This window comes from Myxocyprinus asiaticus, chromosome 47, assembly GCF_019703515.2.
Source record: "Myxocyprinus asiaticus isolate MX2 ecotype Aquarium Trade chromosome 47, UBuf_Myxa_2, whole genome shotgun sequence".
Classification (NCBI taxonomy): Eukaryota; Metazoa; Chordata; class Actinopteri; order Cypriniformes; family Catostomidae; genus Myxocyprinus; species Myxocyprinus asiaticus.
Window position 1 is genome coordinate 29197460 of NC_059390.1, and position 26805 is coordinate 29224264.

The 26805-nt window shown below is 39.5% G+C and overlaps 1 protein-coding gene across 8 annotated transcripts in view; it reads left to right on the plus strand.

Annotated features, from left to right (window-relative positions):
• Positions 1-26805, plus strand: part of LOC127437017 (rab-3A-interacting protein-like) — a 43141-nt gene that overhangs the window by 15067 nt on the left and 1269 nt on the right. For 2 of the 8 annotated variants that reach the window (XM_051691640.1, XM_051691641.1), the window contains exons 4-12: positions 3767-3935; positions 6086-6181; positions 6612-6689; positions 7553-7753; positions 8914-9042; positions 15933-16045; positions 22728-22745; positions 22977-23076; positions 23994-24063. In XM_051691640.1, the coding sequence (XP_051547600.1) occupies positions 3767-3935; positions 6086-6181; positions 6612-6689; positions 7553-7753; positions 8914-9042; positions 15933-16045; positions 22728-22745; positions 22977-23076; positions 23994-24063 (974 nt within the window). Of the gene's footprint in view, positions 1-3766; positions 3936-6085; positions 6182-6611; positions 6690-7552; positions 7754-8913; positions 9043-15932; positions 16046-18362; positions 18900-18921; positions 19036-22727; positions 22746-22976; positions 23077-23993; positions 24064-26805 lie in introns of those variants that run through there. The other 6 variants (XM_051691642.1, XM_051691643.1, XR_007896498.1 and 3 more) reach the window with 5 other exon arrangements.

Consider the following 26805-nt stretch of genomic DNA (forward strand, 5'->3'; position numbering starts at 1 on the left):
ACAAACACAAAGACAATGTTAAGCTTCATTTAACGAACCAAATAGCTTTCAATCGTGTTTGATACAAGTGATTTTCTAGTACCAAATTAGCAATTTAGCATGATTACTCAAGGATAAGGTGTTGGAGTGATGGCTGCTGGAAATGGGGCCTGTCTAGATTTGATAAAAAATGACTTTTTTCAAATAGTGATGGTGCTGTTTTTTACATCAGTAATGTTCTGACTATACTTTGTGGTCAGTTGAATGCCACTTTGGTGAATTAAAGTACCAGTTTCCTTCTGAAACAGCAAAATCCATACATTATTCCAAACTTTTGGCCGCCAGTGTATATGTATGTGGAAAGTCAAGTCAGCTTTATTTGTATAGCACTTTCCACAATTCACATAGTTTTAAAGCAGCTCTACAGAACATGACTTAAATGTCTTAGGGCCCTATTTTAAGAGCTCTAGCATTATGGTGCTATGCCATAAGTTAAAAGAACAAAGTCAGTGGGCATGGCCAGGAAGTTTTGGTATTTTCGTGTAATCACATGCTGTTTGGGCGCAAGTAGGTTTGGCGAAATCGCATGCGCAACGCACAAATGGGCTGGATTAAGTGCAATTTAATTCTGTGTTTTTCTCTGGTTATTATTCTACCGTCTGTGTCCTGTTATATAGTCCATTCCATCAAGTACCAGCAATATAAACCAAGACCACACATTCATAAGAAGTTGGCAGTGTAAATGGACTGTATGTAGTGAATTAGAAGAATTGAAAATTACGTTCTTTCAGTAGTTCGCAAGTTAATGTAATCCTGCTTTGAGGTTAGTGTAAACGTGTGTGGCTCGCTGTCCTGGGCTTAGGGTTCGAGCTCGAGGCTTGACCTGAACTCGAATACCCCCCCCCAGACTTAGATTAGCTATTAAAGAATAGATAGGAGGAGAAGGGGAGGTAGAGGGATGCCCGGAAGACTCAACGCCACGTAGAGGTAAGCAGCTGTTTATACAGTTGTGCTCAAAAGTTTGCATACCCTGACAGAAATTGTGAAATTTTGGCATTGATTTTGAAAATCATGCAAAATAAAATTATTTTATTTAAGGATAGTGATCATATGAAGCCATTTATTATCACACAGTTGTTTAGCTCCTTTTTAAATCATAATGATAATAGAAATCACCCAAATGGCCCTGATCAAAAGTTTACATACCCTTGAATGTTTGGCCTTGTTACAGACACACAAGGTGACACACACAGGTTTAAATGGCAATTAAAGGTTAATTTCCCACACCTGTGGCTTTTTAAATTGCAATTAGTGTCTGTGTATAAATAGTCAATGAGTTCGTTAGCTCTCACGTGGATGCACTGAGCAGGCTAGATACTGAGCCATGGGGAGCAGAAAAGAACTGTCAAAAGACCTGCGTAACAAGGTAATGGAACTTTATAAAGATGGAAAAGGATATAAAAATATCCAAAGCCTTGAAAATGCCAGTCAGTACTGTTCAATCACTTATTAAGAAGTGTAAAATTCGGGGATCTCTTGATACCAAGCCAAGGTCAGGTAGACCAAGAAAGGTTTCAGCCACAACTGCCAGAAGAATTGTTCAGGATACAAAGAAAAACCCACAGGTAACCCCAGGAGAAATACAGGCTGCTCTGGAAAAAGACGGTGTGGGTGTTTCAAGGAGCACAATATGACGATATTTGAACAAAAATGAGCTACATGGTCGAGTTGCCAGAAAAAGCCTTTACTGCACCAATGCCGCAAAAGTTGAGCATAACTGTTTATGCTTACTCTGGCAATGTGATTATACGAATTAAATTAACTTGCTCCTCCCGAACCTAGTTTATAAAACTCCATTTTGTGCATTAAAATGCATCCTTGATGATTATCGGGCATATTTGTATGACAGTGACACGATCATTTTATATGCATGGAAATTTGATTCTCGTCAGAATTAGGAAGTAGTCTCTATTACAGAGAATGTAAGTATTATTAATCATTTTCATCTACTGACACACAAATCATGGCTAGTATTAACAGTGATTGAATCAGTACGCACGTCACTTCTACTGGACGATTTTGATAAATTAAATTTATTTATTGATTTTAAACATGTTAAAAATAAACCAAAAATATTTCTAAATTGAAATTTCACTTAAAAAGAAACGAAAACATAATCAAAATAACAAAGTGGTCAAAAAAATCGTAGCCTATTCCAAACATTTTACTCTCTCCAACTTCTACCACCGGCCCGTTTTGCAGTGACTTAAAAATCACTCTACATTTTTTATTCATATTAGACGGCTACAACTCTGATTGTCATGGACATTATTTGATGTTCCACTATTCCACAGTTTGGACATTAACTTTATTACCACCTGCTAGTGGAATCTACAAACTGTAAATGCAGGAACTGAATTTAAACTTTGCGCTAAGCTAAGACTAGGTTTTCAAACGTCATCTTAGCGCAACAACCTATTTCTCAGGAAAACTGCAAATTGTGCTTTGCGTCACTTCATTTACATACAATACACCCACTTGCGTCCTGGCGTCTCTCTTGATCAATCCAATCCATTGCTACCTCTGCAATCAAAGAGCTGTAAGATTAAGTGCCATATGCACAATTACATACCGCAAGCGTACTCCCCTTGGTAGCAGCGGTATTGGCCGCACCGGCTGCAGTGACTCCATCCATATTGAATATTATTGGAACTCCATTGCATCCTAAGACAACAAACCAGCTCTCTGAAGACTTGGCTTGGGAAGACTCCAGATGGGATTGCGGAGGTGGTGGCCACACTGACTGTGGTTACCCAAATGGAGGGAGGCCACTGCGAATTCTGAGAAGTTTATAATGAGGACAAAAATATGGCACATGGGGGTGGTATTGATCCTGACAGAACATATGCAAAATATGCACCTTTTCCTTTCTCTCCTAATACTCCAACATTGCTTTCAATATACACCTAAAGATACTAAATATTCTACACAACTACAAAGACTCACACACACACACACACACACACACACATACACATTGTATTATATTACAGTCTGCAATGTTATTTTCAATGTGTTTTGAGAGGTGGAAATACTTAAAAAACTAAATAAATAGAAAGACTGAAACTTTGTCCCTCTATGTCAAAACATTTGTTTTAGTGAAGTCTGGTTTAGTGTCTTTATTCATTATCCAATCTGTCCTAAATCTTGTTCTTCATCTGTACTACCTTCTGTTTGTTTTGGTTTTGTTTATTTAATTATTTAGTTTTTCTGTTTATCTTTGTGGTTGTGTCTAGCATTGTTGAATATTCTCTGTCTTGTGATGTATATTTGCAAAAAAGAAAAAGCATACAATACACCCACAATTTGCGTGCATACACCCACAGAAATGCAAACACTCCCACCCATGCCCATTTTAGCTTTGCGCTGGCACGGAAATTACTATTTGAATTAGCACTCTCATGAAAATTTGAAAAGACTTTGGGCATGGTCATTGCATGGTCGTTGCTCACGAAAATAGAGCCCCTTAAGTCTTGAAGGAGCAGTTTTATTGAAAAACGCAATTGAAAGTCATACCTGAAAATTTCGCTGAGGCATGGTGCTTCGCTGTTATCCGGGAGGAGTCAGGATTAGCGCTTACACCTTAAATGTGACACAGCCACATGTTTTTTTGACTTCCTCCATATGTGGTTTTGTGATCTGTTTTGACCCTGTTTACACCTGTATTTAATGCCTGTAATGGCATCTTATTATCAGCTGAAATGACGTTGCCTGTTTGTGTCGACAGTGGACATGATCCTGCAGTCTGTGTGGACGGCGGTGTCCCGTCATGTGACGCAGATGATGTTCTGAGCGTGAGCACTGACAGTCTTTCACATCTCAGGAGTCCATCAGTGATAGAAGTGAGAGAGAAGGGCTACGAGAAACTGAAGGAGGAGCTCTCCAAAGCACAATGGGTGAGAGATATAAACACACACATGATATTCACCTGCTTATTAACATACACATGATGTTCACCTGCTCATTACCATAAACATACATATTCACCCACTAACGTAAACAAACTGTAGTCATCTTTATAGGAATCAAACTTGGACCTTTTTCAATTAATTCAGTGTTTAACTGAAACAGAATCTAGTTCTCATTGCATTCAGATTGAACCCTCTTTTGAGTCTCTTGTTCGGTTGTCCGCACTTTTTTTTTGGAGCTCAGTAAACATAAATAGTAAATTATTGTAATATAATAATGAATATTATTGAATATTCATTATAAATTTGCAATTAAATATTCAGAATCATTGTTAAATATTATACTGAATATTGAATTTTCTTTTTATACAGTTGAAATGTATTCACTTTTATGCAGCAAAACCCTCAAGTTTTTATTTTGGCCAAATACTGGGGAAATTTGAGTTTCACATTGTAACTGATAATAGTTATAATTAATGCTCTTCATTAATTTCAAATCATCTCATCCTGTTTTATACCCCAGTGTCTATGTGTTACATTTAGATTTGTACTGTAATGGACAGATATGTGGAATTACACAAATATGAGAATACAGTGAACCTGCTTTGCCTTCACAGTGCACCGTGGACCAAACTCAGTGAGTTCATGTGAATTATTGTGAATGATATGTGAACATTTTGCAGTTTAATAATTACACCATTTTGTTGTTTTGATTTTCAGTGTTTAATTGGTTAATTGTTTACATTTCATGACTATGATGATGAAATATGGTTGAAAGAGGTGTGGAGTAATGTGGAATTAGTGCTGTGCGTAAAGGGGTCATGACATACTCTTAATTATTATTTTTTTTTTTTATTTTTTTTTTTTAAATATAATTTAATTTAATATAATCTTTTCTGAGGTCATAATTTAGTAATATATAATAATTTTCCACCCTGTCTCTGGCCCTCTGTCTGAAACGCTCAGTTTTAAGCTCTTTGGCCCTTGAAGACTTCAGTGTAAACACCCACTGTTATGATTGGCTAACTTCATGCAGCCCCTCAAATACAGCCATATTTGAAACGCGATCTGAAGAAAATGAACAAGCTCCTAGGGTTGCACAGTATACCGGTGCTACAGTAGTATCGCGATACTAAAGCTTCAAAATACTGGCGGTGCCACAGTATTTTTTTAAAATGTTAGTACCGTTAATACGCAAGTAGTGTTGAATATGTGATAGTAAATATTATTTTTGCTAAAACCTTCATTTGAATCAGACCTACAGTATGTCTGCAATAACATTAAAAAATATAGTCTTTTCGAGTGGCGTCCCCTTCACCCAGTGCCCTTTAAGAGCAAAATGCTGTTTAGAATTTGCCCCTTATATGGTATTGTTTATTTTTCAGTGTGAGGTTTCCCCATGCTTCAAACACACACGTCTGAATCCCAGCGTGCTAATTTGGCGATCGTGTCTCCTAAGGTATAATATGGATTTAAATAGAACTTTAAATACAACTTTGGAGATTGAGAAGCTTTTTAAAAAACACAATTCTCGTAACGAATGAATTTCTATTCATTCAGAAATTGTTTTGCGGTGAATTGAAATAAATCATCTGCACATTGTCACTTACAATTTCTCTCTCAAGCCTCACTGAAAATACTTGAGTGTCAGTACGTTAGATAGAAGATAGCACACTTTTCAAAAGAACATCTGAGAAAAAAGTTATTTTTTTCCTTAACTATCCACTCCAACTAAAAATAATAATTCATAGTTGAGTTTTGTAAAGATATTCTTATGTAGACACAATTTAGATTTGTCTACAAAATGAATTTCAATCATTTAAAAAAAAAAAAAAAAAACATTAGAGCCAAGGTTTATAGAATATGAGAAACATAAACAGGTCAGATTTTCACTCAACAGACACCTTTATCCAGTGCACTTCGGTCAAGAACTGGTCTCCTGTTAATAAAAAGTTACCCCAAAAATGCATTTATGTCTCTTGCTTTGTAAATGAATATTGCAGTTTGTTTTATCATCCACCTCTTTGTTTCTTACATTGATTTCATGGGGTACATGACAGAGAATAAGCCACACATTCCCTCGTTTTCTGTCACATTTTTCATTTGTGTTTTGTTCATGTCATTGCATGTGTGTGAAGGAGCTTAAGTTAAAAGACGAAGAGTGTGAGAGACTTTCTAAAGTGAGAGATCAGCTGGGGCAGGAGCTGGAAGATCTCACTGCGAGCCTGTTTGAGGTTCGTTTGCTTTCTTCACATTCATCAGACCAGAATAGAGGTGTAGATCTCTGTGTGTTTGTGAGTAATTAACACATAGAGTTACTCTGAACACTCGGCACATGATATACATGAAGCCCTTGATTCAATCCAGTCTTAATGGTTAGATGAGGTCCACAGATCTTCCAGATCACACTACACAGATGAATCCAGATGTGCTGAGTGGTTAGTTAACTCTAGTTAGTTGCACCTCCCGTCTTCTGTTATGCATTTCATACTTCTGCTTCTTCATTTCTTCCTTCCTGTTGTCCTTTATGTTATTAAAGTGTTTGATAATCTTACCTCCTGTATCACTGATCTGCGGTGGCCCTGGTCTGGTCTGGTCTGGTGGAGGTCTCTTGGTGGTGTGGGTTTGAGTGTGATGTAGATCTGATTGTGATGTTCTCTACAGGAAGCTCATAAGATGGTGCACGAGGCGAATCTGAAGCAGGCCACTGCAGAGAAGCAGCTGAAGGAAGCTCTGGGAAAGGTGAGTTCAGTTCTATTTAAAAACATTAAGTCATGAAGAGAAGCTTAACCTTCCCAAGAAGCAGTCAACTTGAATGCCACATACTGTAAACTCAGCAAACCAAAATCACAAACTGTTTTCTATCACTTTTGTATCAGTGTTGAAGTTTGTCAAACACCAGGCTAAACATAATTGACTGTAGTTCAACGACATTCAAGCTGCACTTTTGGAAAAGTTGCTAGTGCCATTACAAAAAAACTAACAAAAACTAGCTAGCTACATTTCAGTCATGACAACTGTCAGAATAGATTTAAGGTGGTATAATAGATATGACATGTTGGTAGGTTTGGTGTTGGCAGACTAGATCTGCTATGTTGCTGCTGTAGAGCAAGTACGAAGACTTTCTACTGCTAGAACATACACAGACATGCTGTGTTGAGCATGTGTACATGCTGCTGCTGCACAATTCGACATGCATACAGTCCAAATAGACAGTGATGCTGGGGTGAAGGAGGGTATCAGAGAGGAAACTCTTATAGTGTGCTGCAGTGAGACCAGCTTACCTGCAAACAACTGCAGCTATATAAATGTTACAAAGTGAGAGAGGACCTATCAGATATGGCCATTGAGTATGTGCGCAGATTGGCTAACAAATTACATGTAGAGTTTCATAACTGAACTTAGGATCGTTGAAGCTACTGAATATTTTTTCAGTTATATAATTATATGAAGTATCTGATTATATATAATTAGTTTATAAAATTAGAACAGTATATCTGGAACAAAACAAAATCTTCAAGCCATTTTGAGGGAAAAATGACGATGTGTCTTGCCTTGTTTTGCCGAGGTGTGTGTGTCACCAGCTCTTCCTGTGTGTGTTGTAGATTGATGTTCTGCAGGCAGAGGTGTCCGCTCTGAAGACGCTGGTTCTGTCCACCTCACCCACCTCACCCTGTAAAGAGATGCCACCTGGACACAAAGCCCCATTTAAGAAAGGCCACACTCGCAACAAGAGCACCAGCAGTGCCATGCTGGGCAGCCAGGAGATCGCACTGACACTGCCCATTATACGCGAGTCCAAAGAGGTTTGAGTCTAAACATGTCGCCTTTTTTAAAAACTGCATCTCAAAGCTTGAACATGTCCAAATATATGTCCCTTAAACCCACACTGACATACTTTTAAAATAATATAACTGATGTGTTAAAGCTATTATAAGGTTATATTATTTACTGTATATGTGTGGTGCTTACATGGTGGAAGTGAAGCGGTTTTATCTTTGAACACCAGATGTTTGATTTATAAGTGTCTTAATAGTTAGTGTTTTAAACTGTCATTTACAAACCTACAACACACTGTGGACGTGGTTCATTACTGAACATGATGCACGTGAATTTGTATTTTAGTCCTGATCGTTATACATCCGTCATTTTGTTCAGTCACTTGAGTGTGGCCTACAGTACCATCAGTGTTTGTTTCGTTTGTGAAAGAATCATTCTCATTCACTTCCTCTGTGTTGGTCGCAAACGACTCAGTGTTGTTTTTTTTTCAATGAATCAATTAAATCAATAATTCGATGAGTGACACAACACATAAAAGACGCTAATTTGTTGCTGAACAAATCTTTTGGTGAACAGATTCGACTCCCTGGAATTAATCAAAATCCCCCCCACTATCCACCTTTTCCTAAATGCGAAAATGTTCCACGATTCATAACGAAAGCCTGTTTTCATTTTACGGTTTCCAGTGTTTTCACTTGCATCGGCTGTTTTTAGTGGATAATGTGATGTTTAGCATATTCAATTACCAATTAAAAAACGTGCTCCATAATGCCGATACTTAAAAGTTGCGACAGTGTTTTGGCAGTTCCTCACCAGAGTGGGTAGATGACATGAAGTGATGGCCACATTTTACTCCAAATAACACTTATGTTGTTTGTTGTTCCCCATCTGGATCGCTCATTTTGGTAGTTTTTACATGCTTCTTTTGGAGACCGAAACCAGAAAACAGTCCAGTGGCGATCAGAATCAAGTGATTGGTCAAGAAAACTGTGGATAAAACACCTGTTTTAATATATATATTCAATTAATCTTTAATTTATGCTGATTTAAATAAAATAATCAATATTTTACAGTGTTTTACTACTTTTTTATACTGTATAAAATATACAATATTTATTAAATATAAAATGTAAGTATATACTGTATTGTTTTACAGTAATTTACAGTGTATGTGTGTGTTTATCAGGTGGACATACTGCTCTTCACTGAGTTTAAAGTTTGGAAAGAAGAACCAACTCTAGAGAAGAGCTGCTTGTTCCTGGAGCGCATCTACAGAGAGGACATTTATCCCTGTCTGACATTCTCTAAGAGCGAGGTATCATTCTGTGTAGGACTGTTGTTAACTCTTCATACTCTTGAGTTTCACAGTAATGGATATATAGAAACATAGCTACAACTGGGGGTGGCCAATATACCAGTTGAAATATAATTTAAAACTGAGCATATCAAATAGTATTTTTTTTATAATTTATGGTGCATTCATTTATTAAAATACACATATACTTTATTGTTCTTGTGCAAAGTATTGGGATTTCATGGGATTTAAATGTTAGCATATTGTTTCAGTCAAACACCCCTAAAGTGATTTTTGGCAGTGTTAGTTTGCCTGATGTTTTAGTATGAGAGCTAATAACTGAGACAGCGTTCCCACATGTCCTGGAAAACGTCTCGGTTACGTACGTAACCTCTGTTCCCTGAGATGAAGGGAACTCGATGTTGCGTAGTAACGCATATGGGGAGTGGCTTCTTACACAACCTAGTTGAAACCTCTCTACAATAACGCCAATATTCTAATATTGGCTATGGTGTTTGAGCCCCGCATGTTTTGGCGCAAAACTGTCCGCTATAAAAACAGGTGCACAAACACCTTTTCCTCAGAATTTCTGACTGAGAACAAGGAGCGCATCGCTCGTGCCTCAAGAACTCTTGTAGTGTGGCTAGCGTTCGCAATGTCTCGTTCCCTTACCACTCAGTACACTCGAACATTGCGTAGTAACGCATTTGGGGAACAGAATCCCATCACGCCGCACTATACGACATAACTTCCCAGATAGGAAACATGGCGCCAAGACGGCGACCGACATGAGTATGCCGCAGTGAGTGATCCTCGTGTTGGTCAGGAGGGGAGCACTCATAAAGAATATATTAACTATAGTCATATAGTATGAATTAACTCCTTATGAACCCAGTCGGGAAGGGAGTTTATGGTAAATTATAACGGCCTGAATGCAGGCGGTTGTGTAAATGATGGAGAGCCCGTACTTAAATGGAAGGGCATAAGTATATATACAGTGTGTTACATCTAGGTTGTAAAACCTTGCAAATGTGTTTTGAGCAGACCATCCTGCTGCAAAACATGTCTTGTAAGGACACACCATTCATCCATGCCCATGGAGGCCATGCCTCTAGTTGAGTGTGCTTTAACACCAATTGGGCAAGTCTTACCCTGCAACTTATAAGCCAGGGCAATTGCATCGACAATCCAGTGAGAGAGCCTTTGCTTGGAGACGGACATTCCTGTTGTGTGTAGCATAGCATATAAAGATCTGATCAGACAGTCTTAACTGGAAAGTATGCTCAACGTATGCATGTAGTGCCCACACAGGGCATAACAAATGCAATGATTGTTCCTCATCCGAATTAAATGGAGGGAAGAAGGACTGAAGGTGAACCACCTGCGCTTTGAAGGGCTGTACAGCATCTCCATAATTTCCGGAAACCATGGCTGGTTGGGCCATTTTGGCGCAACTTATAGAACCGTTTCCTTGTCCTCTCAGACTTTGCATATGACAGAGTGAATCAGGCATAACGGGGGAAACGCATATTTGCCTTTCACCGGCCATTTGTGTGCCATTGCGTCCCTTCCCAGCGGGGCTTGGGACTTCGAGTACCAGAGGGGGACAGTGGGCATTCTCCACTGAGGCAAATAGATCAATTTCCACTTTGCCGAATATTTCCCAAATCCTCAATACTGTTTGAGGATGAAGTCTCCATTCGCCCGGCATCACCCCTTGGCGTGACAGTAGGTCCGCTCTTTAATTCAGGCTGCCCGGGACATATGTCGCTTTCAGGGAGAGGAGATGATGCTCGCTCCATAGGAGGTGGAGACTCGTCAGTCTCAACAGTGGCGGTGAATGAATTCTGCCTTGGCGGTTTATATGTGCCACAACTGTCATGTTGTCTGCGTGAACCAGGACATGACAGCTCGCTATTTCTGACTGAAAACCTTTAAGGCTAGAAATACAGCCGATAGCTCTAGGCGGTTGATGTGCCACGCCCTCCTCGCACCTGTCCAGGTGCCGAAAGTCAGGCGTCCATCGCACACCGCCCCCCAGCCTGTGTTGGAAGCATCCGTGGTCACCACTTTCCACCTGACAACTTGGGACTTCGAGTACTAGAGGGGACAGTGGGTATTCTCCACTGGGGCAAACAGATCGATTTCTGCTTTGCCGAATATTTCCCAAATCCTCAATACAGTTTGAGGATGAAGTCTCTTGAATTCCAATGCTTTCTGAAACAGCTTCAGAGGAAGTGCTCTCCCCAGTTTGAACTGAGACAGACACTGTAGAATGGCTGAAGCAGTAAGTCTCTGTGCTGGTATAACAAAGCCTCTGATTGCACCAGTAACAGCCAATCGTCAAGGTAGTTCAAGATGCGTATGGCGCTCAGTCTCAGAGGGGCGAGAACCGCATTGATGCACTTTGTGAATGTGCAAGGAGCCAGAGACATTTTAATTTTAATTGATACGCTATTCCCTCGAATGTGAATCTCAAAAACATCCTGTGATGTCATAGAATTTGGATATGAAAGGACGCTTCTTTCAGATCTATCAGCGCAACCAATCGTGTGTGCGTACATGCAATAAGATCCGTTTGTGAGTAATCATTTTGAATGGCCGCTTTATGAGTGTGCGATTTAAATGTCTCAGATCCAGGATTGGCCAAAGTCTGCCATCTTTCTTTGGAACAAGAAAATAATGGCTGTAAACCCTTTTTGTGCTTGATTATTTGGCACAAACTCTATTGCGTTTTTCACGATGAGACTGTGTATTTCAGCTCGTAACACTGGCGCGTCTTCGGACGAAACCGTGGAAGACAGAACACCATTGAAACGGGGTGGCCGACATGCAAATTGGATTGTATAACTATGTTCGATCGTTTTTTGCACCCATTCTGAAATACCCGTTAGGGTTCGCCATGCGTCCGCGTTATGGGACATAGGGCAGTTTGGTTTGCTCACTGTATGATATGATGCGACGCTCACTATAGGGAAGTGGTTGCACATAATGTGTGCTTTGAAGAGGAAAAGGGCTCCTTTTTGAGAATGTGTGAGCATCTCATGCATTTGCAACAAGTGCTGTATTCTTTTTTGCACTTATTGCATTTTTTATTGCATTTATTTGAGTGCAAGACACAGAAACAACATTTTGAACAATATTGTGAACAACAGTATTCCTTTCCTGGCAAACAGTAGTGGGGAGATGAGGCACAGAGTTTTGTGTCTCCAATCGAGCCCTTTTTTTTCTTTTTTGGAGCAGACCCGGAGGGAACCACGGGGCTCTGCTTTCCACTTCAAAGTGTTGTGCCCATCAGGAGCGCTTTTGCTGCGTGTGCTGATACGCAGGTGCCGGTGAGGCAGCCGGTACGCCCTGGCTCGAAACGAGCGAGAGTGAACCGGCTGTGATATACTCCGTTTGGGCATAAAGTGTCTCCTAGCCTGTGACTGCTGCTGAGTCATGAAGTTACGCTCAGCAAACTTATTCACAGAGCCGCCAAAGAGGCCGGCTGGAGACACTGGAGCATCCAACAGAGTGGCCTTTTTTCTTATCACTCATTTCTGTGAGGGTCAGTCATATATGTCGATCCAGAACTGCCAAGTTGCCCATGGACTTGCCGATGGCCTGCACAGTGACATTCGTGGCATGCAGCATTAAATCTGTTGCGGTGCGGAGCTCTTTGAATGTCTCTGGGTCGAAGCCGTGCTCGTCCATTTGCCTGAGGAGCTTGGCTTGAAATATCTGGAGCACCGCCATTCCGTGGAATACTGATCCAGCTTGTCCTGCCGCTGAGTAAGCTTTTCCCGCCAGTACGGACATTTGTTGACACGGTTTTGAAGGATGTATGGGGCGTGATTTCCACGGCCTATTACTCGCTGGGCAGAGGTGTGCCGCTACCGTCTCCACCTCAGGGGTAATTGGGCATAATCGTTTTCTTCCCCGTGATCCACATTAAAGAGGATGGCGTCACTGCGCGAGTGCGGCGAAAAGGGCGCGCTCCAGGACTTAGTTCATTATGAACTTCGGGGAAGAATGGGGCAGATTTGCGGGACGCTGCCATTTGATGGCGTCCGGACTGCAGGAACCATTCATCGAGGCGAGACTGTTCAGGTTCCTTTGGGGGAGACCACTCAAGGTGAAGCTCTTTGACCGCCCTTGTAAGGATGCGGAGCATCTCTCCGTCAATGGTGCGTGCATGTTCCACTGCAGCATCATCCACTGACTACTCGCCTGATGCAGTGAGAGACATGACTTCGTCATTGTCAGAATCGCTGCAAGAGACGAGGCCGCCCACTCTTTCAGAAGGTCGGAGCTCGTCTCGCACATAGCGTATTGGAAAACATGCCCTTCATAGAGATTGAGGGGCTCGTGGAGCGTGTGCTGCCACGAGGACCACCTCAAAGTCATCCTGCTCGACCTCATGGCCCCGCCGTGCCTCCTCTTGTGAATCCTCGGGTATCACAGGAGAGGCGGGTGGGAGGGTGCGTGAGGCTGAATCATCCCTCAGAACAAGGGTGATTCACGAGCGAAGCGTCTTGAGACTCATGCCTTCACAGTGAGGACAGTCTGTCTCCATTTGAGCTGACTCTGCGTGGGCGCGGCCCAGACAGTAAACGCAGCTCTCATGCTGTTCTGACGGCGGGATGTGCCTCTTGCACATCTTTTAAAACATCTTTAAAAAGACGTGAACATGTAAGTGACTCTTTTAGATATATAAATATATATTTATATTTATATCACACAATATACAATATACAATTGCTTTGTAAGGATACACAAACCCTGCCGAAGCGCTGCAGGGAATCAGGATGCTGAGGCCCTTTCACCAGCAAAGCGTCAAATGGCGAGGTGGTGTGATGTTCGCCGGAGCACTGCAGGAGAGCGGAAAGTCTTCCCGTGAAGATTCCGCCCACTGACTTGTGTATATTGACAGCGAAGGTAGGGGGCTTCTAGACGAGATGATCGCTGTCTTGAAGGAAGAAATTCTGAGGATATGGTGTTTGTGCACCTGTTTTTATAGCGGACAGTTTCACGCCAAAACAGGCAGGGCTCAAACACCATAGCCAATATTAGAATATTGCCATTATTGTAGAGTGGTTTCAACTAGGTCATGTATGAAGGCACTCCCCATATGTGATTCTTCGCAATGTCGAGTGTATTGAGTCGTAAGGGAACCTGGAATTTTACAATGCTGTTTTCAAATCATGGAAAATGAGAAAAATACCTAAATGTCCTGGAAAATAATTATTTGTCCTGGAAAATATTTTCGTATAATAAAACTTTTTTTCGGGTTTTTTGTTACATGTAGAAGTATTAACATAGTGACATTTGCTGTAGTGTTAACTAAAAAGAACATCTTGTTGTAAACTTTAGACAATGACGACGATCGGAACACAGATAAAAAAAAAGAAAAAAAAAAGGAATTCACACCCCGAGGTGGTAGCATGCTGATGTGGCCTTTACAATCATAGCTTTTTGGACTTTAATAATTGCACTGGACCATGTAGCAAACTACTTATCTGGAGGTGCGAAACTGCCGTCAAAAACAATGTAGTTAAATAATAATAAAGTATTAAAGCAATATCTCACATCTGTGATGTTCTGTTGTGCAGCACATCATTTGACAAAAATATCTTGAGTGTTGTTTCGGATTCAGCCGTGAGGATTTTGTAGAAAAGCACTTCATTAGATAAAAAGAATGCAATGTTGTAAAAATGAATGAATTAAAATAATTATATTTTCATTTGATTTTAACAAATCAAAAGTTTTAATAAATTCATTTGATTAGACCCCATTTTGATGATGAAATGTAATTAAACTGACGAATGTTGAATTTTGAAAAAATAACCCTCCAATAGCCACAATTTTATTGACCATTTGTGTGTTTTTACACCGTGTGGCACATCAAATGTCCTGAAAAAGAGTGGGAACCCTGTGAGAGCTCTACAGAAGAAGAACAGCTGATGTCTAGTGGATGAACACATTAATTAATGTTCCCAAAACTAAATATAATGCAACAGATTTTTCTCATTTTACAAGAATATTTTTTACCTGAAATGTATGTGTGAAGTGAACCACAATGAACAACAAATGTCTTGCATTTATTCATTAGCTCAAGGTCTTAATAGACATATAACTGTATTAGTTTGCCTTTAAACATTCTCTTGACAGCATTAAAAAATAGACAAACTAAATGAAATGAGTGAGATGTGTTTATACAGCTCACTGTAGAATATGAATTCATTCATAGCAGCTTTTTTTTTTTTTTTTTTTTTTACATTACAATGTTTTAATATTCATTAGATTCAGGATTTTATTGATTCTGCAGTATTTCACCCTTCCATATAGCACAACATCACACAACACAGGGATTGTTTGGTCCTGGATATTTGCAGTGTTTACCGGCCTTTTACACAAGTGACACCTGCTTTAAATGTATGATACACGTCAGGGAAAAACAATGCAATAATAAAAATACATTGAACAAACACGTGCATTTTACACTTTTAGCATTTTATGAATATTTGTCCCAGCTAATAGCATCCAAATGAAGTGCACTTATTTACTGTAGATAAAGTAACTGATAACTTGTTTAAAACAAGTTGCAACTCAACACAAATTTTGTTTTCTTGCTCTACACTGGAAGTGAATGTGTTAAATTAAACATGAATAATTATTTCTTTTTTAATTCAAATAGTTCAGTTGACTCCTAGATTGGCAAACCCTAAATTGAACTGCTGTATTATGTTTCAGCAGCATTATTAATAACTGACACAGTGTTTATGCATACATATTTACACCAATGCAACTCCTACAGCAGTTGCCCATTCCATGAAATGATTGAACAAAACATATTTAGTCTAATGCTAAATAAAGAGTAATTGTTTATTTTATTCCTGTAGAGTTACTTATAGTTTGTGTGTGTGTAGCTGGGCTCAGCGATTCTAGATGCGGTGGAGCAGAACACATTGAGCGTGGAGCCGGTGGGCTTTCAGACACTGCCGGTGGTCAAAGCGTCTGCCGTCGAGTGTGGAGGACCCAAGTGAGTATCAGCACACACTTATACATTCAAAATATTACAATTATGCAGATTTTGAGTTGGATCTCCTAATATTGCACGCTTGTGCCACACATCCTGCAGAATCACACTTTCAGCTTCAATGAACTGAACGGTGCCATCCAATGTACAGTTGAAGTCTAAGCTGAAGTTGAAATTTACATACACCTTAGCCAAATACATTTAAACTCAGTTTTTCACAATTCCTGACATTTAATCATAGAAAATATTCCCTGTCTTAGGTCAGTTAGGATCACTACTTTTTTTAAGAATGTGAAATGTCAGAATAATAGTAGAGAGAGTGATTTATTTCAGCTTTTATTTCTTTCATCACACTCCCAGTAGGTCAGAAGCTTACATACACTTTATTAGTATTTGGTAGCATTGCCTTTGAATTGTTTAACTTGGGTCAAATATTTTGGGTAGCCTTCCACAAGCTTCTCACAATAAGTTGCTGGAATTTTGGCCCATTCCTCCAGACAGAACTGGTGTAACTGAGTCAGGTTTGTAGGCCTCCTTGCTCGCACATGCTCTTTCAGTTCTGCCCACAAATTTTCTATCTGATTGAGGTCAGGACTTTGTGATGGCCACTCCAAAACCTTGACTTTGTTGTACTTAAGCCATTTTGCCAAAACTTTGGAGGTATACTTGGGGTCATTGTCCATTTGGAAGACCCATTTGTGACTGAGCTTTAGCTTCCTGGTTGATGTCTTGAGATGTTGCTTCAATATATCCACATAATTTTCATTCCTCATGATGCCATCTATTTTGTGAAGTGCACCAGTCCTTCCTGCAGCAAAGCACCCCCACAACATGATGCTGCCGCCTCTATGCTTCAGGGTTGGGATGGTGTTCTTCGGCTTACAAGCCTCACCCTTTTTCCTCCAAACATAACGGCGGTCAGTATGGCCATTTTGTTTAATTAGACCAGAGGATATTTCTCCAAAAAGCAGTGGCTTCTTCCTTGCTGAGCAGCCTTTCAGGTTATGTCGATATATGACTCGTTTTACTGTGGATATAGATACTTGTCTACTTGTTTCCTCCAGCATCTTCACAAGGTCCTTTGTTGTTGTTCTGGGATTGATTTGCACTTTTCGCACCTTACTTACCTCTAGGAGAGGTTTTACAGTATACTTGCATACTATTGTTTGTACAGACCTTCAGGCATTTGGAAATTGCTCCCAAGGATGAACCAGACTTGTGGAGGTCCACAATTTTTTTTCTGAGGTCTTGGCTGATTTCTTTTGATTTTCCCATGATTTCAAGCAAAGAGGCACTTCGTTTGAAGGTAAGCCTTAAAATACATCCACAGGTACACCTCCAATTCAGTACACCTCCTATCAGAAGCTAATTGTCTAAAGGCTTGACATTATTTTCTGGAATTTTCCAAGCTGCTTAAAGGCACAGTTAACTTAGTGTATGTAAACTTCTGGCCCACTGGAATTGTGATATAGTCAATTAAAAGTGAAGCAGTCTGTCTGTAAACAATGGTTGGAAAAATTACTTGTGTCATGCACAAAGTAGATGTCCTAAACGACTTTCAAAGCTATAGTTTGCTAATATAAAATCTGTGGAGTGGTAAAAAAAAAATAGTTTTAATGACTTAAACCTTAGTGTATGTAAACATCTGACTTCGACTGTAGATAATAATTATGTTAATTTTTGTATTTGTGTCCTGCTCTATCATTTTGACTCACTTTGTCCCAGAAACACATTTAGAATGTATTCACTGAAGTTCAAAGGAAATAATTTAAATGATCTCAACAGTGGTTTGGATTAGAAACATGATGTCTGGTGCGGTCAAAACAATCTTGAGCTGAACACGCTCAAAATGGTGGAGATGATAGTGGACTTTAGGAGGAACACCCCAACACTGTCCCCCCTCACCATTCTAAACAGCACTGTGGCAGCAGTGGAGTCATTCAGGTTCCTGAGCACTACCATCTCACAGGACCTGAAGTGGGAGACCCACATTGACTTGCAGAAGAGGTTGGATGTGTTGGATAAATATAAAAAAAGACTAAACTGTGTATTGCACATAGTTATTGCTCAATTTGGCAATTAAACTGTTCATGAGATGGATAGCCTGAGGGAAAAAACTGTTCCTGTGGCTGACGGTTATGGTGCTCAGAGCTCTGAAGCATCGGCCAGAAGGCAACAGTTCAAAAAGGTAATGGGCAGAGTGATTTTTCCTGCCTTTTTCCTCACTCTGGAAGTGTATTGTTCTTGAAGAGCGTGTTCAGCTCAAGGTTGTTTTGACTGCACCAGACAGCCAGCTGTTCAACCTCCCTTCTGTATGCAGACTCATCGTCATCTCGGTTGAGGCCGATGACAGTGGTGTCATCTGCAAACTTCAGGAGCTTGACAGAGGGGTCTTTGGCAATGCAGTCATTGGTGTAGAGGGAGAAGAGTAGTGTGGAGAGCACACATTCCTGGGGGGCACCAGTGCTGATTGTACAGGTGCTGGAAGTGAGTTTCCCCTGTCTCACAAGCTGCTGCCTGTCTGTCAGAAAGCTGGTAATCCACTGACAGGTAGACATGGGAATAGAGAGTTGGTGTAATTTATTCTGGAGTATAGCTGGGATGATGGTGTTGAAAGCCTAACTGAAGTCCACAAAAAGGATCCTTGCATATGTCCCTGGTCTGTCCAGATGTTGCAGGATATGATGCAATCCCATGTTGACTGCATCATCCACAGACCTGTTTGCTCGATTAAGCAAATTGAAGGGGATCTAGAAAGGGTCCAGTGATGTTCTTCAGGTGGGCCAACACCAGTCTCTCAAATGATTTCATGACCACAGACGTCAGGGCGACAGGTCTGTAGTCATTAAGTCCTGTGATTTTTGGTTTCTTTGGGACAGGAATAATGGTTGAGCGTTTGAAGCAGCATAGGACTTCACACTGCTCCAGTGATCTATTGAAGATCTGTGTGAAGATGGGGGCCAGCTGGTTAGCACAGGATCAAAGACACGCTGGTGAGACGCCATCTGGGCCTGAAGCTTTTCTCGTCTTTTGTTTCCGAAGGACGCGGCTCACATCTTTACAGATCTTAAGTGCAGGTTGAGTAGCAGGAGGGTTGCAGGAGGTGTTGGTGTTTGTGTGAATTGAAGGTCAGAGTGGGTGTGAGGTGTGAGATTGGGCCTTTCAAATCTGCAGTAGAACACATTCAGGTCGTCAGCCAGTTGTTGGTCCACCGCAGGGTTGGGGGTAGGAGTCCTGTAATTTGTGAGTTGTTTCATGCCACTCCACACTGATGCAGGGTCGTTAGCTGAAAACTTGAGTATCTTCTTTTAGCCACTCTGATGTCCTTGTTCAGTGTGTTCCTGGCCTGATTGTACAAGACATTATCCCCACCCCTGTAAGCATCCTCTTTGGCCTGACGAAGCTGCCTGAGCTCTGCTGTAAACCACGGTTTGTCGTTGTTGAACTTTAAATGAGTCCTAGTAGGAATGCACATATCCTCACAGAAACTGATATATGATTGTAACAGTATCTGTGAGCTCATCCAGGTCTGTGGTTGCAGCCTCAAAAACACTCCAATCCATGCAATCGAAGCAGGCTTGTAGTTCCCGCTCTGCTTCATTGGTCCATCTCTTTACAGTCCTTACTACTGGCTTGGTTGATTTTAATTTCTGCCTGTAGGTTGTAAGAAGATGAACCAGACAGTGATCAGAGAGTCCCAAAGCTGCTCTAGGGACAGAGCGATATACATTCTTTATTGTTGTGTAGCAATGATCCAGTATGTTCCTGTCTCTGGTGGGGCATGTAATGTGCTGTTTGTATTTGGCCAGTTCACGTGTGAGATTTTTTTTGTTAAAATCCCCAAGAATAATTATAACTGAGTCCGGGTATTGTTGTTCCGTGTCTGTGATTTGATCAGCCAGCTGTTGCAGCGCTGCATTCAAACACACATTTGGCGCGATATACACACTCACCAGAATAAACGAGGAAAACTCCTGCGGCGAGTAGAACGGCTTACAGTTAATAAAGAGCGCTTCCAAATTAGGACAGCACAATCTCTTTAACGTTGTTACATCTGTACACCAACTTTCATTGATATAAAAGCATGTTCCACCGCCTCTCGTTTTCCCCGTTAACTCCACAATGCGATCCGCTCTGAACAGCTGGAAGCCCGGCAGATGTAACGCGCTGTCCAGAATGGCTTCACTCAGCCAGGTTTCTGTGAAGCACAAGGCAGCAGAGGTTGAAAAGTCCTTGTTTGTGTGGGTGAGGAGATGTAGTTTGTCCGTTTTGTTAGGAAGAGAGCGGAGATTCGCTAGATGAATGCTCGGCAGCGTTGTTCGAAAACCCCGCCGAAAGAGTTTGACCAGCGCACTGGCTCATCTTCCTCGCCTGCGTCTCCTGAACAACAAACTAAATTCCAACTTAATTTCCAACTAAAATGTCTAGCAAAACGTCTGAATAGTCAAAAACCGGGAAAAGACTGTCTGGTATAAGCTGTCGAATGTTCAGCAGTTTGTCTCTGGTAAAACTGACTGGAAAAAGATTACTAAACACAGGACAAACAAACAAAAACAACAAAACAGAAGGAGCGCTCCACACCGAGGCGGCCATCCGCGGCGCCATCGTGATGCGCATATATATATATATATATTTTGTCACGTAGTGTGTTGCCGAGAGACCAGGGAGGAGTTAGGAAGGCTCAGTACAACAGAGTAGTTTTCCAAATGCCTTAGGTGATTTATTTTATTTTACAAGCTGCATTTAAAAAAAAAAGTGCAGTCGACAAAGTGCAAAAATTGCAAAATTTACAAAATTGTTGCTTAAATACCACTTTTACTTGTGCTAAAAAACACAAAGAAAAGGTGCTGTAAGCAGCAAAACCTGGCACTAAACAATGCCTAGTGGTTCATCCACCAGAAAACACTGTATGTCTCACCTCAGAGAAACATATTCAAAAAGCTTGCACAGGTTACAGGATACAACCTTTCTCTCCTCTTCAAACATGCTCAAACAATGGCTTAAATAGCCCAGTTTTCCCGCAAAACACTAGCGGGACGGACCATTGTCATGGGGGAGACCTCTCCCTATAACACACATCATGGAATTCCACAGTATAACATTGTTACACAAATACTATACATGCATGTTCAAAAACTCATTTCTTACCCACATAATCATCATAATACAAACAAACACAAAATAAATAAGACATTTAACACGTCATAGCACTCATGTCTCTCTCCATTTTGAAAAATGGTACAATCAATCACAAAGTAAGTTCTGGCTACGCACACTACCAGAGCCCACCCCCAAAACACAGATCTAACATGTGCCATAATATGCAAAATTACCCAATAAAGAAAATAATTTAAAACAAACCATAACTCTGTTATTCTTACATAACATTAACAGGTTGAACAATTGATGTTGGTATTGTCCATCAACACATATACAACATGAACATGCAACAAATAATAACTTTTTGTGAAATCAATACAAACCACAAGTAAATATAAAATAGTACAAGGCTAACACTCTAGTGATGAAGGTTATCATCCAGGTTCATCATCACATATATATATTGTCTACTGTGTATTCTATATATACTTTTTTCTTTTCAATATGTATTTATTTTTTATTCAATTTTTAATTATTTTTTAAAAGTCTTGTTGCTGTTTTGTATTGTTGTACACTGGAAGCTCCTGTCACCAAGACAAATTCCTTGTATGTGTAAGCATACTTGGCAATAAAGCTCATTCTGATTCTGATTCTGATAATTATATCATTAGAAAGCTTAAAACTGACTCAAAATTAGGGAGCAGGTCACATTTATTTGTATTTATTTATGATTTGTAAAACCTTTCCCTTATTCATTCACTAAAATTTTAACCTGAAATCCTGATTTATAAAAATAAAAAAAAAGTTACATTTTAGAATACTCTATTCTGATTGGCTTGAATGCATGTGGTGAAACTGTTTATTACACATCTCTCTGGAATACTTGATTCTGATTGGTCAATGGCACATCTAATGGTCTGAAATCTCTGAGTAACAACCGCACATCCACGTATCAGACCGCTCATCCGGGTATTGCTAGTCATCTTTCCTGCTCTTCGGATCACTGTGCAATCTCTACAAGTAAGCTAATAAAATAATTTAAACTCAAATCAATGTTTCATGTCCATTTTAGTGATTTATTTGGTAAGTAGTCTTGTAATAGACTGAATAATGAGGAGTCAGATGGTCATTTTCACAAAATAAATACCAGCAGAACTCGGAGGACGATTCCAGCTGTTCAGCGATTTGTTTCTTCTCAAATTACATAATTTCAACGCAAATCAATATTTTATGTCCATATATTTATTTATTTGGCTAGTAGCAATGTAATAAGTGGGATAATGTACAGTCAACCAGTTGTTATCGCAAACTAAACCCCTTCAGGTTGATACAAGAGCCTCCGCTTCACATTGGAGTCTTGATCACCCTGTCAGGGTTTATTGTGGGATAACAACCGGCTGACTGTACATTATCCTTACATATATAAATATATATTTTTTTATTAAATCTATTTCTGAAGTTTGACAAATCTAACAATGTACTCTGTAATGTAGCTTGACAGTTTTTGCACATTCAAATTCATTTTCAAAAGCTTTTGATTGTTCGTTTGTCAGCATTTCTTTGTTTTGTTCTCTTGCCGTGGCAGAATGGCACAAACCGTCGTGTAAGTGGATAATCATGATCACATCACCCCTGAAATGACCTGTACAGTCCTGCAGTCTGTATCTCCCTCACCGATGTCGAATAGAGCCAGTTGTGTCTTTAGGCGTACATATGAAAGATTTGTTTCCTTACTTCCCCGAGTGTTAGTTTACAGTTTTAAGAGTTCCTGTAAAATGTCCATAAGTGTCAGTCCTTTTGTCTGAAAGCTTTCAATTGTTTATTGTCTGTACAGGAAGTGTGCCCTCTGTGGTCAAACCAAAACCTGCAAGCACAGAATCAAGTTTGGTGACTCCAGCAACTATTATTACGTGTCTCCGTTCTGTCGCTATAGGGTGAGTATTTTAATCATAGTGAATGGCTTGTTTCAGCTGCAGCAACTCTTGTTTACACAACATACTTTATTTACTATTCGACAGTGTATTGAGAAATGTGCCATGGTGTTTAGTGAAATATGGCAGCTTCAATTGGCATGTAGCATAAAAGTAAAATGTAACACCTTCAGAAAATGTCAGCAGCATTTGCTCTTTCTGTTGTGTTGAACAGTCAAATTAAAGCACATTTAAGTCACCTAAGGGAGGTAGAAGTAATTCTATATCATTTTATACTTATAAACTTAAAATATAATATTAACAATATAGCACAAGCCAGAGGGTACTACGATCAGACTGTCCTATCACAATGATCAAGTGATTGAGAAGCTGTGTGATGTCCAGTGCCAATTCGTCTTGTTTCGTGTCGATGTCGGTGTTGTTCGTGTCCCCGTTCCTTGTCGGTTCCGGTTGGTCCTCTACCTAGCTCGTCCTCCCCAGCCTAGCTTCAGTGGGCTCCAAGCCTGGATTGTGTTTTCCCCCTATGGGTAGTTTTTGTTTGGTTTTGTTTATTTTTGTACAAATAAATCCTTTTGTTTTTTCACTCTGCGTTTGGGTCCTGACTCTCTGCAAATCTTGTGACATCTGTGCCAGAAGAAGAATACAGAGAACATAAACAATGTTACATTTAAAATTAAATGTAATATATTTTTCTGTACATGTCAAAACCTGGAACGCATTAAAAGAAAATACTGAGACTAGCATTAAAGTATAATTGCATTATAACAATGCAAACAAAATTGTGTTAATTGACCTAAAAATAGACTTAACAGTTTATTATTTTGGTTTGCATAGTACTAGTGTTTATAGGAATTACACATACTTCTGTATAAAATATAATTAACCGTCTATAATAATTTTCTTCTCTATATGTACTGTAGATCACCTCCGTATGCAACTTCTTCACATACATCCGTTACATCGTTCAAGGACTAGTCAAACAGCAAGATGGTAAGATGATTACTCGGTTCTCTAGTACACTAACATCTCTGAAATGTACAGGACAAAACTGAGTCTGAAAATACTAAAACTTAAGTGAAAAAGTTCAATAAAAATACAAAAAAACATTGCTAAGTTGTCCTCAAAGGTTTCAAACAAAACTCTTGAATATATTTCAAAGATTCTATGTCATGAAATTGGCAAACGAATTTGGTTTACTACTGAATCCTGTTGAGTGCTGCTGATGAGCTGCCAGAGTTACTGGCACATTTAGAGCTCATTTCATTGTTGCAGATGCTGCAGTGTGCTGTGTTTTTGTTAATCTGACAAAGAGAACTTTGAACTTAAACGCTGATGGTATTAGTTTGAGTGTTAAAGTGTGGTGTGTGTCGTCACAGACAGAGGAAGCCATTCCTGCTGATGAAAACTAGACTCAGACTAAATAAAACAAATAAATAAATTGTGAATACAATCAAAATATAAACTATTTATTTTCTGCTTTGGTATTTTAAATAAATGTTAAAAAAATAAAAATACATATTTTTTAAAGTACATATACAGTAGGTAGTAGATTATACAGTGTGTGTTTGTGTGTGTGTGTGTGTGTGTGTGTGTGTGTGTGTGTACAGTTGTGCTCAAAAGTTTGCATACCCTGGCAGAAATTGTGAAATGTTGGCATTGATTTTGAAAATATGACTGATCATGCAAAAAAAACTTTCTTTTATTTAAGGATAATGATCATGTGAACCCATTTATTATCACATAGTTGTTTGGCTCCTTTTTAAATCATAATGATAACAGAAATCACCCAAAAGGCCCTGATAAAAAGTTTACATACCCTTGAATGTTTGGCCTTGTTACAGACACACAAGGTGACACACACAGGTTTAAATGGCAATTAAAGGTTCATTTCCCACACCTGTGGCTTTTTAAATTGCAATTAGTGTCTGTGTATAAATAGTCAGTGAGTTTGTTAGCTCTCACGTGGATGCACTGAGCAGGCTAGATACTGAGCCATGGGGAGCAGAAAAGAACTGTCAAAAGACCTGCGTAACAAAGTAATGGAACTTTATAAAGATGGAAAAGGATATAAAAAGATATCTAAAGCCATGAAAATGCCAGTCAGTACTGTTCAATCACTTATTAAAAGTGGAAAATTCGGCGATCTCTTGATACCAAGCCAAGGTCAGGTAGACCAAGAAAGATTTCAGCCACAACTGCCAGAAAAATTGTTCGGGATACAAAGAAAAACCCACAGGTAACCTCAGGAGAAATACAGGCTGCTCTGGAAAAAGACAGTGTGGTTGTTTCAAGGAGCACAATATGACGATACTTGAACAAAAATGAGCTGCATGGTCGAATTGCCAGAAAGAAGCCAATGCCACAAAAAAGCCCGGTTACAATATGCCCAACAACACCTTGACACGCCTCACAGATTCTGGCACACTGTAATTTGGAGTGACGAGACCAAAATAGAGCTTTATGGTCACAACCATAAGCGCTATGTTTGGAGAGGGGTCAACAAGGCCTATAGTGAAAAGAATACCATCCCCACTGTGAAGCATGGTGGTGGCTCACTAATGTTTTGGGGGTGTGTGAGCTCTAAAGGCACGGGGAATCTTGTGAAAATTGATGGCAAGATGAATGCAGCATGTTATCAAAAAATACTGGCAGACAATTTGCATTCTTCTGCACGAAAGCTGCGCATGGGATGCTCTTAGACTTTCCAGCACGACAATGACCTTAAGCACAAGGCCAAGTTGACCCTCCAGTGGTTAAAGCAGGAAAAGGTGAAGGTTCTGGAGTGGCCATCACAGTCTCCTGACCTTAATATCATCGAGCCACTCTAGGGAGATCTCAAACGTGCGGTTCATGCAAGACGACCAAAGACTTTGCATGGCCTGGAGGCATTTTGCCAAGATGAATGGGCAGCTATACCACCTGCAAGAATTTGGGGCCTCATAGACAACTATTACAAAAGACTGCATGCTGTCATTGATGCTAAAGGGGGCAATACACAGTATTAAGAACTAAGGGTATGCAGACTTTTGAACAGAGGTCATTTCATTTTTTTCTCTGTTGCCATGTTTTGTTTTATGATTGTGCCATTCTGTTATAATCTACAGTTGAATATGAATCCCATAAGAAATAAAAGAAATGTGTTTTGCCTGCTCACTCATGTTTTCTTTAAAAATGGTACATATATTACTAATTCTCGAAGGGTATGCAAACTTTTGAACACAACTGTGTGTATATGTGTGTGTGTGTGTGTGTATATATATATATATATATATATATATATATATATATATATATATATATATATATATATATAAATATATATACATATATATATGTATATGTATGTATGTGTATGTGTATATGTGTGTGTGTATATATATATATATATATATATATATATATATATATATATATATATATATATATATATATATATATATACATACATACATACACACACACACACACACACACTCTACTGGTCAAGAATTTTGAAACACTTACTCATTCTTTATTATAATTTTTTTTCACATTTTAGAATAATAGTAAAGTCAGCACAACTATGGAATAACATAAATGGAAATATGGGAATTATGTTGTGACTAAACAAAATCCAAAATAAATCAAAACAGTTATATTTTAGCATCTTCAAAGTAGTCACCCTTTGCCTAGAATTTGCAGACATGTACTCTTGACATTTTCTCAACCAACTTCTTGAGGTATCACTCTGGG